The sequence below is a fragment of the Mastigoproctus giganteus genome, chromosome 6, assembly GCF_048544385.1.
Source record: "Mastigoproctus giganteus isolate SK-2022 chromosome 6, ASM4854438v1, whole genome shotgun sequence".
Lineage (NCBI taxonomy): Eukaryota > Metazoa > Arthropoda > Arachnida > Uropygi > Thelyphonidae > Mastigoproctus > Mastigoproctus giganteus.
In genome coordinates this window covers 115202522-115219052 of record NC_143580.1, presented here as the reverse complement: position 1 = coordinate 115219052, position 16531 = coordinate 115202522, and the positions used below count along the sequence as shown (strand labels likewise).

At 38.4% G+C, this 16531-nt stretch overlaps 2 protein-coding genes across 9 annotated transcripts in view; one reads left to right on the top strand and one right to left on the bottom strand.

Annotated features, from left to right (window-relative positions):
• Positions 1–9814, bottom strand: part of LOC150084520 (transmembrane protein 216-like) — a 119537-nt gene extending 109723 nt beyond the window's left edge. For 5 of the 6 annotated variants that reach the window (XM_090375276.1, XM_090375275.1, XM_090375274.1 and 2 more), the window contains exon 1: positions 9728–9760. In XM_090375276.1, the coding sequence (XP_090231402.1) occupies positions 9728–9746 (19 nt within the window). In that variant the 5' untranslated portion in view covers positions 9747–9760. The other variant, XM_090375273.1, reaches the window with a different exon arrangement.
• A 269-nt stretch (positions 9815–10083) lies between these two features.
• The window catches only part of LOC150084519 (staphylococcal nuclease domain-containing protein 1-like), a 313589-nt gene continuing 307141 nt past the window's right edge, over positions 10084–16531 (top strand). For all 3 annotated transcript variants that reach the window (XM_090376405.1, XM_090376406.1, XM_090376403.1), the window contains exon 1: positions 10084–10471. In XM_090376405.1, the coding sequence (XP_090232531.1) occupies positions 10424–10471 (48 nt within the window). In that variant the 5' untranslated portion in view covers positions 10084–10423. The remainder of the gene's footprint in view (positions 10472–16531) is intronic.

The window sequence follows — 16531 nt, the reverse complement described above, 5'->3', positions numbered from 1 at the left end:
AAGGCCATATTGCTCCGGGAATATGCAGTGGTCATTCTCTTGACCTTTCCGCATCCTCCGTATTTGGTGATGACGGGCTCGAACCCAGGTCTAATCAAGAAGCGTGTGCTACGCACTGCTGCTCCTTCCTACCTGGCTACGGAGACGCCTGCTTTCAGAGGCATCCGCCTCCTTTCTCAACAGTACATTTTTAATTGTAACACATCCTTAAATAGCAGGTTCACGGCTCATGTGGTTCCACAGGCACATGGGCAGTATTCCCCTCATGCGTACTAGAACCGGAAATGGCTCGGGAGCGTGCTAGGCGGAATCGATCATCCCGTCCGAGTACTACAGCCCCAAGGAGGGGATGCATACAAACTCCCCTGTATCTGTTAATGGTATTGTTCTCGGATGAACAAATTCGTAAGCTCTAAAGCCATTTGCGGTCTCAAAATCTATGAGCACGGTCGACGATGACAGCCTCGTCTGAGGAGATCTGATGATGCTTCTCCCAAAAATGTTCTGCCACAGCAGATTTCCCATAATCTGCGGTCTTTATGGCATTCATATATTCCCCCAGACGGTCCTTGAACCGGCGCCTTGTTTCACCAACAAACATAACACTCCCCACAATCTGGGCACTTAATCTCATAGACTACCCCACTACTACAATCTTTTGTTATGGGTTCCTTAACCTGGGACACCACTGTGTGCAGCCTCCGTCACTATTATTTTAATACAACACGGTTGGTGTATCAATTTAATTGCTTGTGAATATGAATTCTCCAAACCTCATAGGCCTATTTGAAGAAGTTAAAGCAAGCTTGCCCTTTCGGTTGATTCTCATCAAGTATTCTTTCTAATCTGTTAGTAATGACCCTTGTGAACATCTTGTAGATGTGGGATAACAAGCTAATTGGTCTATAATTTTCCAATTTGTGATTTATCTCCTTTCTTATGCAGCAAAACTATGACTGCATTATTCCACTCCTTAGGCACCACACCTTTTCTAATGTATTTTGTGAAGAGTCTTGCCAGGTTTTGTGTCATGTCTCTTCCTCCCAATTTTAAAAAATCTACAATAAATTCATCTTCCCCTGGAGCCTTCTGATTCTTCATTTTCTTCAACACATGTTCTACCTCAGCAGGAAGGATATCAGTTATGTTGTATGTGTTAATAATTTGCGATCCATCTTCCCCACTGCTGGCATCATTCCTTCGCTCCTTGTAAAACTCTTTATAATAGTCTTCTGTTATTTCAATTATGCCTTCTCTGCTATTCATAAGTACACCATCGCTATTCTTCAGTTACAGTATCATTTGTCTTTCTGTATTACTGCTCATGACTGCTGAGTTAAATCCTTTGTTTTCCCTTAATGCTTGTTCTACTTTTCTTGTGTTAAATTTTCTTATGTCCTCTCTGAGTCTCTCTCTAATAGCTATGCATAACTCAGTGTACTCAATTTTCTTCCTTTCAGTGTTTTTCTTGCTCTTCATTTGTCGTCTTTGGTTCATCATGACAAGTGTTTCTTGACTGATTTTTTCTTCTTTGGATTTCTTTTTCCCTATAGGTTTCTTGGGCTTTATCACTTTCAAAAAGTTGTAATATTCCTAGTCGATATCTTGGTCCTCAGCAGTCTGCAGAAGCTCAAACTTGTTCTTAAGTTGCAGTACATACTGCTTTTTCTCCTCTTCTGTTATCTCAAAGACCTTTGTACTATTTACTCGAGTCAGTTTTTTCCTTTCTTTTCTTACATCTATATCAATTGTGCATCTTACCATTCTGTGATCACTTCCAACATTTACCTTGTTCAGGACATTCACAATATATCTTCTGTTAGTGAGAATGAAGTCAATTTCATTAGTTGTTAATCCATTTGGGCTCTTCCATGTCCACTTTCTGTTCACCCTTTTCTTGAAAAAAGTGTTCATTACTGAAATTCCTCTAGATTCTGCAAATTCCACAAGTTTACAAGTCTCTAAATACTCACTTTGCTACATGATCCATCCTTTGTGAATAGGAGAGACATTTGTACATTTCCAAACCATAGGGACCTCCCCAGAATTAAAGGATGCTCTCATAATTTGGACAACAGTTTACATACCTCTTTTGCTGCTTCTTTTAATATAATTGAATAGATTCCATCAGGTCATATACAGTGGATCAATGCGGTTAAATAAAGAATTATTTGCTACTTTTCTTTGAATTCTTAACCAAAGACTTCTCATAATCTGCCCTACCATGCCTAATCTCCTAGTGACTTGACTGCAGTTATAATCATCTCACACATTTATTTTTCTTCTATGCCACTGGTCTTATCACTTTATATTATTATTATATTTAGTCATACGGTGTAAGGAACCCCGAGGCTATTGCTGCACCACCAAAAAATTAAAAAAAATTTCTGCGTTACCCTGAGAGACAGAGAGGAACAAGAGTAAAAATAGAAGGGAATCACATACAAAAAATGATTGTTGTTGTTATTTCGTTTTTAGGAGCATTAGCAACTAAGGCCATATTGCTCTGGGAATATGCGGTGGTCATTCCCCGACCTTTCCGCATCCTCCATATTTGTGACGGGCTCGAACCCCGGTCTAATCAATAAGCATGTGCTACGCACTACTGCTCCTTCCCACCTGGCTACGGAGGCGCCTAGAAAAAATGAAGAATGATGATATCCAGCTCAGGACCCTAGGTGTGCCAAGCCCATACTCACCCTGGGGTAATATGACATCTATTTAAGTCTAAACTTTGATCAATATCTCTTAGTTGGTATACAAGCTTTTTAGTAGCCTCCTATTTAGAATTTACAGTTGATAACACCATCAGTTGGTCCCAATGAAAAGAATTTAAAAACTGTCCAAGACCCTTCTAATCACTTTTACAAAAGCAAAATCAACTCTCTTTATCCTTGGTAGTTATATCCTTAAGTAAATCTCCCCTGAATATATTATGATCATGCTAGTTGATGATTCTTTATCTGGAGATTCTTACAGCAGTTATGAGCTTTCAAAGAGAAAGGAAATGTCCAGAGCTCACTGATGTGGCCAGGGGTTCACAGGCCTACAAGTATGAAATATTTGAAAAAATTATTATTATTATTTTTTTTAAATAACCCTTTTTCAACGGTGTACATTTTCAATTTTTGGCTTAATTTTTTTAAAGCATATTATGAATATAGTTTTAAGGTGCTTATTTTTTTACTCCTATCTTTAGTACCAATACAAATGTATCGTGTCCAGATCCAGGTTTTTAAAATTCAGGCTTTTCGGAATAACTTCAATTTTCATTATTTTAATTGGCATCCTCCGGGTGCCAATTAAAATTTGGCACTCCCCTTTAAAATTTTCTTCATGTGTATGTAAGTTCTTACGAAGAAAGGCTTAAGTTTTGCAGACGGAGGTGTATAAAGCCTTGAATGGTTTGAGCATGCACAATGCTGATGGGATTCTTCTTCTTGCTCAGAATAATCACCTGGGAGGGTGTAAATTGAAATTAAGGAAAGACAGTTTATTATTATTATTAGCCATATGGTATAAGGAAGCCTGAAGCTTATGCTGCACCAGCCAAAAAAAAAAAATTTCTGAGTTACCCTGAGAGAGAAAGAAAAGCAGAAGGCAATCACAAAGAAAGAGAAGAATGATGATATCCAGCTGAAGACCCAGATATGAGCCCCTGGGGTTAAATTTGAAGGATAGATGTGTGCGGAAGTTTGCCTTTAGCCAGCGGATAGTTGATTGGTGGAACAAACTTCCATCTTTTGTTGTGGAAGTTGATAGCCTAAATAAATTTAAGGTTGAGCTGGACAGGTATTTTAAACGAACTGAGGGGTGAAATTAACATTAGCATAGGCACACGATGCAAGAAAGGAAGCTTATGCAGCATCAGCCAAAAAAGAAACAGTTCCGATTTCATGCCTCCATTCGTTCCAAATACCTGTCCAGGTCAGCCTTAAATTTATTTAGGCTATCAACTTCCACTCACAGACATTCTCTCAGATATGCCAGACAAGCTGTACTTGCTACCTGGCAATCTAAAACGCTGATGGAACTGATATTCGGGTGACACTCAAGTTAAGTGGACCCAATTTCGGCGAAGTCCGGACGGTCTATGACAGCCAAATCCTCTGCTTGCACCTTCACGATGGTGGGACTGTTAGTAATCCTGGGTATAACCTCCATGCATAAGTACATGGTGGGTGACCACCCAGGTGTGAACCAACGTAAGCAGGGGTCGAGGTGTGGCGCCCACACCACATGGAGGAACGCCGCCCCTCTATGTTACCAGGCAGCACTAGGTAGTAGATGACTCTCATCAACCGGTGAAATACCACCACTTTGCTTATTGGAGGCTTGAAGTGGTGGAACCCATGTTTAGTCTCTAGAGCTAAGTTCCGGTCAACCCTTCCCTATCTCTTCCATCATGCAGTATGATTGATGACTTTTGAGATTATGATGAATGTCGGGGCGAGATCCAATATTCCTTACATTTCGAGGGTACAGCTCTAAAACGGTGTTTGCAGGCCGGCCGCTAGTTAGTACACCGGACTGAACCTATTGGTAACTCTCTAGGAAGCTTCCGGATTAGCTAGTGTATAATCTTGCTACCTCTACTCTGCCAGATAGTGACTGGAGGGAGTCCGAGTAGTGTGTATGAGGGGAGCATTGTCGAGGCCACGTTATGTCAAGGATCTGGGTATATTCTTACCACATGTACGCCATATCCAAAAATTTCATTACTTCATATAGCATGTCCCACCTACTTTTTCTTACTATTGAATACACCATGAATTGTCAAACTAATAGAGCAAGCTTATCTGCGAAAAGATCTAAACCTCCCAAGGACTTCCTAATTCATTTCACAAATATACGTGGTCTCAATTCTAATCTCAACAATGTCCATTTCCACTTGCAGTCTGCCAAACCCCATGTACTTTTTCTGACAGAATCTCAGTTATCAGTTGATTCTTCTACTGTTCATCTCAGATGCCAAAATTATTCGCTGAATGATTCGTTTCGCCTCAAAGGTGGTACTTGTGCATATGTCTGTTCTGATATTCCCTGTCAGAGACTTGGCAATTTGGAATCTCCTCTCTTTGATCTTCTCTGGCTTAAAATCTCTCTACCTCATTGTGTCAAATTCATCTGTTGTCTCTACCGTTCTCCCAACTCCACTAATCACTTGGAGCACTTTGACTTTCTCCAGTCCAACTTTCCTAACAGTGAAGTAATTTTCCTTGGTGATTTTAATGTTCACAACTCCAGCTGGCTTCCGTTTTCTAGTCACACCGACCCAGCAGGTCGAGATGCTGAGGCTTTTGCAATTACTAATGACCTAGCACAGATTGTTCATTTACCTACAAGAATACCAGACAATCCTAATCATACAGCCAATACGCTTGATCTTTTTCTCACAAACAACCCTTCTAAGTACACAGTTGAAGTGAGAGGTCCTTTAGGCACTTCAGATCACAAATTGGTGATTGTCACTTCTCCAATGGAACCTTTATCTCATGGCTATTCCCAACCACATGTTGTTTGGCATTACAAGAATGCAAAAATGGGATGACCTGCGAGACTTCTTTTCTTCTTTTCCTTGGTTGGATTACTGTTTCAAAACTTCTGATGTCAACGTTTGCTCAGATCGTGTCAGTGAAATTATTCTTGCAGGAATGGAATCCCTTATCCCACACTCCACTTTAAAATCTCATCCTTTATCTAAACCTTGGTTTTCCAATAAATGTGCTAAGGCTGTCCAAGAGAAGAATGTTGCATATCGTAATTGGCTTGTTTCTAATTCTTCAGTTTCATTTTCTGCCTACACCAAAGCTCGCAACAGTTGTAAAGCAGTTATTAATCAGTCCAAACTAGAGTTTGAACAGGCTAAGAGTAGAAAACCTGCTTCTTGCCCTAATGGTAGCCGAGCATTCTGGTCTCTTGACAAAGCTAGTGGCCGCAACTTTTGCCCATCTTTGCTCCCACCTCTGTCCAAACCAGATGGTTCTGTTGCCACTTCAGCAAAGGATAAAGCTGACCTGCTAGCATCCCATTTTTCTTCCAGCTCATGTATTAATGATCTTGGTAAAACACCTCCCACCATTCCCAACACGCTCCATTCAATGCCTCCTGTGGTCTTCCATCAAAAGGATGTTAGAAAGATTTTGACAAATCTTGATGCTAAGAAAGCTCCAGGTCCTGATGGTATTTCTCCACTTGTTCTCAAAACCTGTGTTCCTGAACTTACTCCTATTCTTTGCCGCCTTTTTTCACTTTCTTATTCCAAAGGTGTTTTTCCTTCTGCTTGGAAATTTGCTCATATCCAGCCAGTTCCTAAAAAGGGTGACAAATCCCTCGCATCCAATTATCGTCCCATAGCAATTACTTCTACTCTTTCTAAAGTAATGGAGAAATCAATTAACCGCCAACTCTTAAATTACCTAGAAACCTTCCGTCTGATCAACGATCACCAGTATGGAATCTGTCAGTGTCGATCCACTGGAGATATTCTGGCTTATGTTACCCATTTATGGACTAATTCAATGGAAAGGTTCGGTGAAACACAAGTAGTTGCTCTCGACATCTCAAAGGCTTTTGATCGTGTTTGGCATAAAGGTCTTCTAAACAAGCTTCCATCTTATGGTTTGCCAACTGTTTTTAGTAATTGGTTATCCAGTTTTCTCTCTGATCGCTCACTGAGGGTGATGGTAGATGGCTCTCTGTCTTCTAACTTCTCCACTAATGCCGGTGTCCCCCAAGGTTCAGTTCTTTCCCCCACTCTTTTCCTCTTGTATATCAATGACCTTCTTCCATTGACTGGAAATCCTGTCCATAGTTTTGCCGATGATAGCACATTGCATTCAACTTTCCATTTTGAGAAACCTTGTCCTGCTCAATCAGCTTCAACTTCTCGAAAATCTGCTACCAATTCCTTAAATGCCGATCTTCAGGTAATTCTCCAGTGGGGAAAAGTCAACTTAGTTGATTTCAAACCTTCTAAAACTCAGTCTTGTCTTATATCTCGCAAAAAGGATTCTTCTGCTCCTATGCTTATCTTTAGTGACACTCCGATTTCTAGGCAAAATGATATATCTCTTTTGGGGAGTACCCTGACTTCTAATCTCTCTTGGCACAAGCACATTACAAATATTGCTTCCTCTGCATCAAAAAAACTTGGTTTTCTCTTTCGCTCTCGGCGTTACTTTTCTTCCAAACAGCTGCTCACTCTGTATAAATCGCAAATCTGCCCTGCCATGGAATATTGTTCTCACATCTGGGGTGGTGCCCCCAAAACCTCTCTCAGGTTTCTTGATTCTATTCAGAAGAGGGCAGTTAGGTTAATTAATGATTCATCTCTAACAGAGTCTCTCCACTCGCTGTCTCATAGACGTACTGTTTCTGCTGCATGCCTCTTCTACAGATACTTCCATGGGCACAGTTCTTCTGAGTTGGCTTCTATAATTCCTACTCTCTCTTTCAAAACAGTCCGAACACGTGCCGCCACTAGCCAACATCCATTTACTGTCCAACTTCAAACCCACAGAACCGACTTTTCATCTTTCTCATTTATTCATTCAACTGCCGTTTTCTGGAACAACCTTCCTTCATACGCATTTCCTGAAAATTACAATCTACAGAAGTTCAAGTCCAATGTCAACAAATATCTTCTTTCGTCTTCTTAACCTCAAACCCAAGCACAGTACTAAGTACTATAGGTTCTTATACCTCTCGTGTTTGGGGTTCACATAAAAAAAAAAAAACTACCCGCTGGCTAAAGGCAAACTTCTGCACATCTATCCTACAACTGTCTTTCTTCAATTTGAATTTATGCCCTCTCAGGTGATTGTTCTGAGCAAGAGGAAGAATCCCATCAGCATTAGGCATGCTCAAACCATTCAAGGCTTTATACACCTCAATCAGATCATCTCGCAGGTGCCTAGTCTCCAAACACTGTAATCTGCAAAAATTAAGCCTTTCTCTGTAAGATCAACCCTTTGTTCCATTCACTAATCTTGTTGCCCTTCTCTGTACTTGTTCCAACAGCTTTACATCGTTCTTAAAATGAGGCCTCCAGACCGGTTTACGGTACTCAAGGTGTGGCCTGACCATTGCCTCATACAAGGGGATAATCACCTCCTTATCCCTGCTAGAAAAATTCCTGTATATCATTGACAAGACACCATGAGCTATTTTTGCAGATCGTTTGCACTGTTCTGAAAACTTCATATCTGCTTGCACAATTACCCCCAGGTTCTTTTCATTCTCTACCACTGTCAGTGTAGTACCAGAGTCGATATGTTACTCTGGGGTTACTGCTTCCCATGTAAACTTCATTTGCCACTTCTCAACTTTTCTGGATCCTGTTGCAGCAGCATACTGTCATTAACTCTGCCAATCTTTGTATCTTCTGCAAACTTGGACATTAAGTCTGATATACCATCATCAATACCATTTATAAATATAGAAACAACAATGGACCCAACAGTGAACCCTGAGGGACTCCACTAATAACATTAATCTGCAAAGAGCAATGTCCATTGATTACCACTCTCTATCTTCTCCCACTCAACCATCCCTTTATCTATAGCAGCAATTTGCTTCCAATGCTGCTCTGCTCCAATTTGTGCAGCAGTGATCCATGTGCAACAGTATCAAAACCCTTTATAAGATCCAAATATATGACATCAAAGTTATTCCCTGCATCCAGTTCCTTTGTGACCACATCATAGTATCCAATGAAATTGGTCAGACAAGACTTCCCCCTTAACAAACCCATGCTCTGTCCGAGCTATAACTGAAGTCTCATCTAGATGATCCTACAGTGCTTCTTTAACCAGTGCCTCCATTCATTTCCCTGGAACAGAAGTTAAAATAACAGGTCTATAATTACTTGTGTCGCCCTTTGATCCTCCTTTGTGAATTGGGGTCACATTTGCACATCTCCACTCCATGGGTACCTTCCCTGTCCAAGGAAACTCATAATTATGGCTAAGGGTTTGCTTACTTCCTTGGCTGCCTCCTTTAATATAACTGGATAGATCCCATCCACCCCCAGTGCCTTTCTTATGTTTATCTTCAACAATTTCTCCTCCACTTGCTTCTCAGTTATTACAAAATCATCTTCAGATATTACAAAATCAAAGCGTTTTTTTTTTTTTTTTTTGGCTGATGCCGCATAAGCTTGCTTTCTTGCATCGTATGCCTCTACTAATGCTAAAGTTTCAGGTGTATCTTGAACGTTGGCGCCCGGGTGAAGTTCACCCCTTCCACCCTCGAGACCGCTCTCCCCTGAACTCCACAACAGTAGTTAAGTTGCTTGAGAGAAAAAAAAAAAAAACTTGAAGGTTAATTAAGCACACATAAACCAGAACTCCATGACCAAAGTAGCTCACGAGCCAAAAAACAGCCATTCGTTATAGTATCAATAAATAGCTTCTACATTTTGACTTGTGAACGTATAAATTACATACGTTTCGGAAATAGATGTTCAACGTAATATACTTTTACTATCTGCTATTTTAAAATCTATTTTTTTCCTTGGTCGTTATAAAGGCGGTTCAGGAATTGGTGTATGCTCATGAACAGCGATTGAAAATCAGTGCTCTACCTTGATTTTACTTTCAGTGATTTATCTGATTTAGTGCTATTTTGACGAATGACTAATCCCTAAGGTTAAAATGTATTTACTAGTTTCACAGTTTTGTAGCAAAAACCATTACAACAATCAGGTCAATTCCACGCTGCTCACCTGTCCTATTCGCAGCCATAATAAAAGACCACGCTGCTCACCTGTCCTATTCGCAGCCATAATAAAAGACCACGCTGCTCACTCGTCCTATTTGTAGCCATAATAAAAGACCAGGCTAATTTATTCTTCCTTGTTTATTATCGTATATAGCGGGTTTGTTTTTTTTTTTTCTCTACTTGAAATGATAGTTCATAGCTTATTAATTTTAAGTATATAGATTTACCAATCAGATAAATTCTTTTTTGTTATTGTAAAAGAGCAATTTATGCCGTTTAAAATATACTTCCTTTACGAATATTGGCCTGTATTTAATCTTTCGACTGAAAAGATTTCATCAATTGCCACATCACGCTCTCCGTCTGGAGTGGGGTTATAAAGCGTGGCAGGTTGGAAACAGTGATACTGATGTGCATGACCACAGCTAACGAATTTGGTATTTTGTGGAATTTGTATTGTGGGATTATAAATGCACAGCCGCGGGTGAATTCATGGAGAAAAATATGATATAATGGTTATTTAACAATATTATTTTATGTTCATTGATACTTAAACCTACCCAGGATTATCAAATTGTGTGACATTTTTTCGTTATTATAATTAAACTCTTCATTGGTATCTTTAATATTAGTTTCAGTAAATCACACGTTTCATCCTCCGTGTTTTCTAGCTTGTTATTTCGTACTCATTTCAAGAAATATGTCATCCCAACAACAGCCGGTGGTCCATCGTGGTATAGTCAAACAAGTAAGTGGGTCCCCCCCCCCATATGTTATATTAATCATTTTATTGCTAGCATTAGTGCATGTATTTAAAAACAAAAATATCTATATATTAATCACCTTTTAAGTCGCAAGAGGTGTTAATTTATTATCACATTTTCATTTTACGGCTTTTCAGTTCATGATAACGAAGAGAACTGAAATAGAATAGTTTATTCATTATTTGACCTATAGTTTCCCCTTTTGGCAATTTAAGATTACTTTTCATAGTTAATTTGTGTAATATTTAAACATGATAATGTATAGTTTTATTATTGTTTGTTGCTGTCAGTGTTTTTTTTTTTTTATTTATTATATGGAACTTTGGATTTATACATTTGCCCTCCAAGGTTATTTATAGAAATAAAATTTAAATCTAAGTTTATTCAAAACTTTTTTATTTCAAGAACTTGCTCTCCTCCATTTCTTGTTATTCCAACTCTTACTCTTTAACATTTGCACTACCAGTATATGTATTTAATTCATTGTGCTTATTGATGAACATCAACTTGATAGTATTCAGCTCCTATATTTAGTTGATAGTGGTAGTATTGATCAATGTATATGGGGTAAGTTAGAATTATGTATGAATGCTTTAAATATCATATATTGTAGAACAGAATAAACAGTATGAAAAAAAAAAATTTACAGTTAAATAAAAAATTTAGATTTTAAGAAGTCATGTTTCATCCGTGATCAACTGGTGACCCATTGAGTATGGAGAATAATCAACTAACATTTGAAGAAAATTTTCACATAAAAAAAAACAACAAATTATTATTTACCAGAGCTTGGCACTCGTATCTATATATACATTTATCTATAGATAAATGTATATACAGATACATTTAGATATAAATGTATGTATATACCAAACATTTATGTGTTCATAGGCCTATTTGAATGTGTGTTTATAGGGCTATTTGTATGTTTTACAGGCTAGAAAACTCAATTGCTCATTAAATTGCTCAATTGCCTTACTCCACTTTAGATTCGCTAACTAAAGTCTTGATGGAAGAGAACTTAAATTCTTCCATTTGCTGATAGAAATCAAATGCAGACCTCACCAGGTGATGGGCAGGTGGTGATGAATCCTGCCAACTAGCCACAGAGGTTAACATTTGAAGAAAGAACTGTTCTTAAATGGACCCACAGTGAGAAAACTTTTAAGGGGGTTCATGTGTGTGGGAATATCAATATGGGACAAAGGTACCAAAGAGCATAACAATCCCCCCGCCCAACATGAACTATTCATGAAGCATTGATAAGGAAAACTGGAAAAATACAAGATAATCACAACTGCCAAAACATCCAAACCATTGCAAGTGCATATAAAACAGGCCTCCGTAGCCGAGTGGGCAGGAGCGGGAGTGCAGTAGCACACGCTCTTTGCGTAGACCGGGGTTCAAGCCCCTGACTGCTGAATACGGTCGATCTGCCAACCCGCACTGGACCAGCGTGGCAGATTATGGTCCATTTCCCTCAACATGAATTGTTGAGGAGGCTTCCATCCTGCAGTGGGTTGATAATGGCTGCACTTTACTTTTTTTTTATAACCAGTCATCAAAAAAGTAAAAAAAAAAAAAAAATGATATTCCTGAGAGCTGCATTACAAAAATCTTAACAGACGTGAAGTTTAGCCCTTTTGTATCTTCCTAGTTGTGTATTTGCTCAGATTTTCATCCAAAATTATTGGTTTGTTGTGGAGCTGGCTGGATTAAGCTGAGGGGCCAAGCATGAGAGTGCAAAGGGTGTGCATTTGGGCAGAACATGGTTCAAGCTTACACGACTACTAAATATGTTGTATTCATTTTCGAATGTGTCAAAGGCTAAATGAAACTTTATTTTTATTTGTTTTACTTTTTTCTACTCGTTGGTGCTGAAATCTTGTACTGTTTCAAAGATCTTTCTTAGAATCTTGTTTTCAAAGCTTCCTCAGATTTAGTTGTATTCCATGATTACACTGAATAGAAAGATGTTCTGAGTATTGTTCTATAGATATCAAGCTTTGATCTGTATAATTGCAATGTAAATGAGGTATTTCATTGCAAGGTGCCTCCGTAATTGTGGGAAGGAGCAGCAGTGCGTAGCACACGCTTCTTGATTGGACCGGGGTTCGAGCCCGTCGCCACCAAATACGGAGGATGCGGAAAGGTCAGGGAATGACCACCGCATATCCCGGAGCAATATGGCCTTAGTTGCTAATGTTCCTAAAAACCAAATAACAAACAACAATTACATTGCAAAATAGAATTAGCATCCTGTTCTGTTCTAGCATTAATTTCTGTCCTCGTGTAATCATCGGTTATTTATTATAGGGCCAAAATATTTGAACTGAGCAGATCACTTGAATGTCATGTTATTGAGAGAACAGATGACTTTTTTTCTTTTTTGTTAATGACCAGTTTTACCTTCTTTTCAGAAAAACCCCATGGAGGTTAGAAAATGCTTCATAAGCTTTTAACCTCTTGTCTCCAAATATCAGTATCATCTGCATATCCCAAAATAAGAATTAAGCTCTCTGCTTCTCATCCCACTTTTTTTTACTGTCAAAAAACATTACTAGCAGGAATGAAATACAGTATTAGTAGTTGCAGATGATACCCAAAGAAGCAAGCTTATGCAGCATCAGCCAAAAAAACAAAACTGCCCACCTCATCTGCCCATCCTTTCTAATAATTTGGGTACTTCTTTTTTCTATTTATTTAAACCACAACACTAGATGGATGTTTGTTTCAACAATCAATCACTCCACTCTGATTGAAAGAAAGTTTTTGCACGTCTATCTTGTAACCATCCTTTTTCAATTTAAGTTTACTCAATCCATTTAAAGCCTGAAACACTTCAATTAGGTATCCTCACTTGCACTAGTTTCTAAATGCTGCAATTTGCAGAACTAAAGTCTTCTGTTTTAACTGTAATCTTTTATGATCTTTAATCTTTTCCTTCCCAGAAAAAGGCCAGTATATTATTGTCCAAACCCTATAAGCCACCCAACCAGCCTGTCTACACTACTCATAGAACTGTCAGACTATACAAGCATTGAGAATAAAACAAATGCTGGTTTTTTAATCTATTAAAATAATATATAATTATGTTAAGCATAAGCATTCAGCAATTTACTTAACAAGGTAATGTCAAGAAATGTCTGAGAGTTAGGGATGAGTTAGTGCCCGAGCTTTTGCCATGGCATGATAGGAGGGAGTTTGATGAGAGCCTTGTCATTTAATTCGGCCCCAGATGTATAAAGACTCATGGGGTAGAATTTTTTTCAGCATGGCCAGTGCTTGGTTAACAGATTTTATAGAGATGGGATATGCTACAGATGAGGTACAAGAATATTTGTTGATGTTATCAAGGTAGTGCCAAGTGGGTCAGAAATCTCTTAGTTTGGTGGATGCTAGCAGGGTTGTTAATAACACTGACAGTATGCTACTGCAACAGGATCTAGAAAAGTTGAGCAGATGGGCTGAGAGGTGGCAAATGAAGTTTAACATTGACAAATGTAAAGTATTGCATATGGGTAGCAGTAACCTTGGAGTAACATGTCAATTGTGTGGTACTACACTCAGGGTAGTAGAGAATGAAAAAGACCTGGGAGTAATTGTGCAGTCAGATATGAAGTTTTCTTAGCAACGACAGTCTGCAAGAATAGTTCATGGTGTCTTTGTCAATGATATACAGCAATTTTTCCAGCAGGTTTAAGGAGGTGATTATCCCCTTGTATAAGGCAGTGGTCAGACTCACACCTTGTGAATACTGTATACAGGTCATTTTATGAAGGATGTGGAACTGCTCGAACGAGTACAGAGAAGGGCGGAAATTTGCCTTTAGCCAGCGGATGGTTGATTGCTGGAACAAACTTCCATCTGGTTGTAGAAGTTGACAGCTTAAATAAATTCAAGGCAGAACTAGACAAACATTTGGAGTTAATGGATAGGTGAAATGGGACGGGGTGTGTGTGTGTGTGTGTGTGTGTGTGTGTGTGTGTTTGGCTGATGCTGTATAAGCTTGCTTTCTTGCATCATATGCCTAATGCAGGGACTAATAATTTAAACAGTCATAAGTATAGGTGGAATTGATAACTTTTTTGATATACAGTAGCAGTAACTGGAAAAGCGGATGGGCATTGCAGGGCCTAATGACGGTCCACATGAGACTAGCAACTACATGGACTGTGTAAGAGTTGCTAAAAATATAAACAAGCACACATTTACTTGCATTATACACAATGCTACAAGTATAGTAAATAAACTGATGAGTTTGAAGTATCTTTGTTAAGTCATCAAATACTGACAATTTTACTGTAACAGAAACATGGCGTCACCATTGATAGAGGGGATACAGAATTCCAATATGGTGATTACAATGTATGTAGATGGGGCAGACACAACAGTAGGAAAGAAGAGTGATTATTTTGGTTAAGAAACATAGATTCTAAAATGGTATAATGTGTAGTACAGGTGGCCAGTATAATATTGAATCAGTCTGTGACATAAATACTGGAAATACAAAAAATGAGATTAGAAGTGTGTTTATGTTAAGTGACTGTGGTAATTATAATGAACAGCTTTTCAGATATTGATTGGAACTTGGTTGGTATTGCTCTCGGTATCAAACATTTCTTGAGTTGCTTGATGACTGCTTTCTACACCAATATGTTAGGGAAGCAACAAGAGAAAGTGATATTTTTGATTTGGTTATCAGCAATGATTCATTATGTATCTTCAGGCTAAGGAACCTTTAGATGGCAGTGACCATGTGCTATTGATGTGGGAGTTATTCAAAGAAATAACTGCCAAGGGTAAAAACAAAGGATTTTCATTTTGGAAAGTGATCATAATAGGCTCAAACATTTCATAAACTCTTTTCAGTGGGACCAACTGATTATAAAAAATGCAAATGCGAAATGGGAAGTGTTCAGAGAGGTACATAATCATAAAGGTAACTAATCATTTTATATGAACTTAGAGGTATTGTTGAAGAATCAGACAAAATGCCTGTCAGATGAACTGAAGAGCTTAGTGACCGAGAAGAAAATTGCATGGAATCATTATAAATATTAAGTACAAACTAGTTTGTACAGGTTGCTGATAAACTGAATAAATATTTTGGATCAATATTTATGCAGTAGAAGTCTATTTATTGTTTAACTCTTGTTTCAGAGTTAAACAATTTTATAATAAAAGAAAGTAAAGTGTAAGAGAAATTTCTGCGGCTAAAGACAGAACAAGAACCTTGGGGGCTGATAAAATGTATTAAAAGAAGAAACTGAACCTTTATCCATAATAATGTAAACATCCCTCGAGGTACTTGCTAATTGGAAATGTTAAAATGTCTCTTCTGTTCGGAGGGGTGATTCAAATGAAGTGGGTAACTACCGACCTCTATAAGACCTCAATGTCAGAAAAAATAATTGTAGTTCGTAGTTAAAGTAGTGTTTCAGAATCCACTTGATAGCAGTGGAGCCATAAGCAGAGTTCTTTACTTATGTAAACTCTAGAAGGAAAAGGATGAATCAGATTGGACCACTTAACATAGATGGGTTGACTATTGATGATCATGCTCAGTCAGCTGATAAACTGAATGAAGTATTTTGCATCTACATTTACACATGAGGAGTTATTCAATGAAGGGAATGCCAGAAGTTTATCAAACTCTAACAGGGAGCTAACTGATTTAGTAATAACTGAGAGCAAAGTGGAGGAGAAATTGTTGAAGTTAAACATAAAAAAGGCACCTGGGGTGAATAGGATCTATTCAGTTATATTAAAGGAGGCAGCAAAGGAAGTAAGCAAACCCTTAGCCATAATTATGAGAGCTTCCTTGGACTCAGGGGAGGTCCTCATGGACTGCAGGTGTGCAAATGTATCACCAATTCACAAAGGGGGTTCAAAAGGTGACATGTAACTATAGACCTGTTAGTTTAACTTGTGTTCCGGGGAAAATAATTGAATCACTGGTTAAAGAAGCGTTGCAGGATCATCTAGACAAGACTGTAGTAATAGTTAAGACACAGCATGGGTTTGTTAAGGAGTAGTCTTAT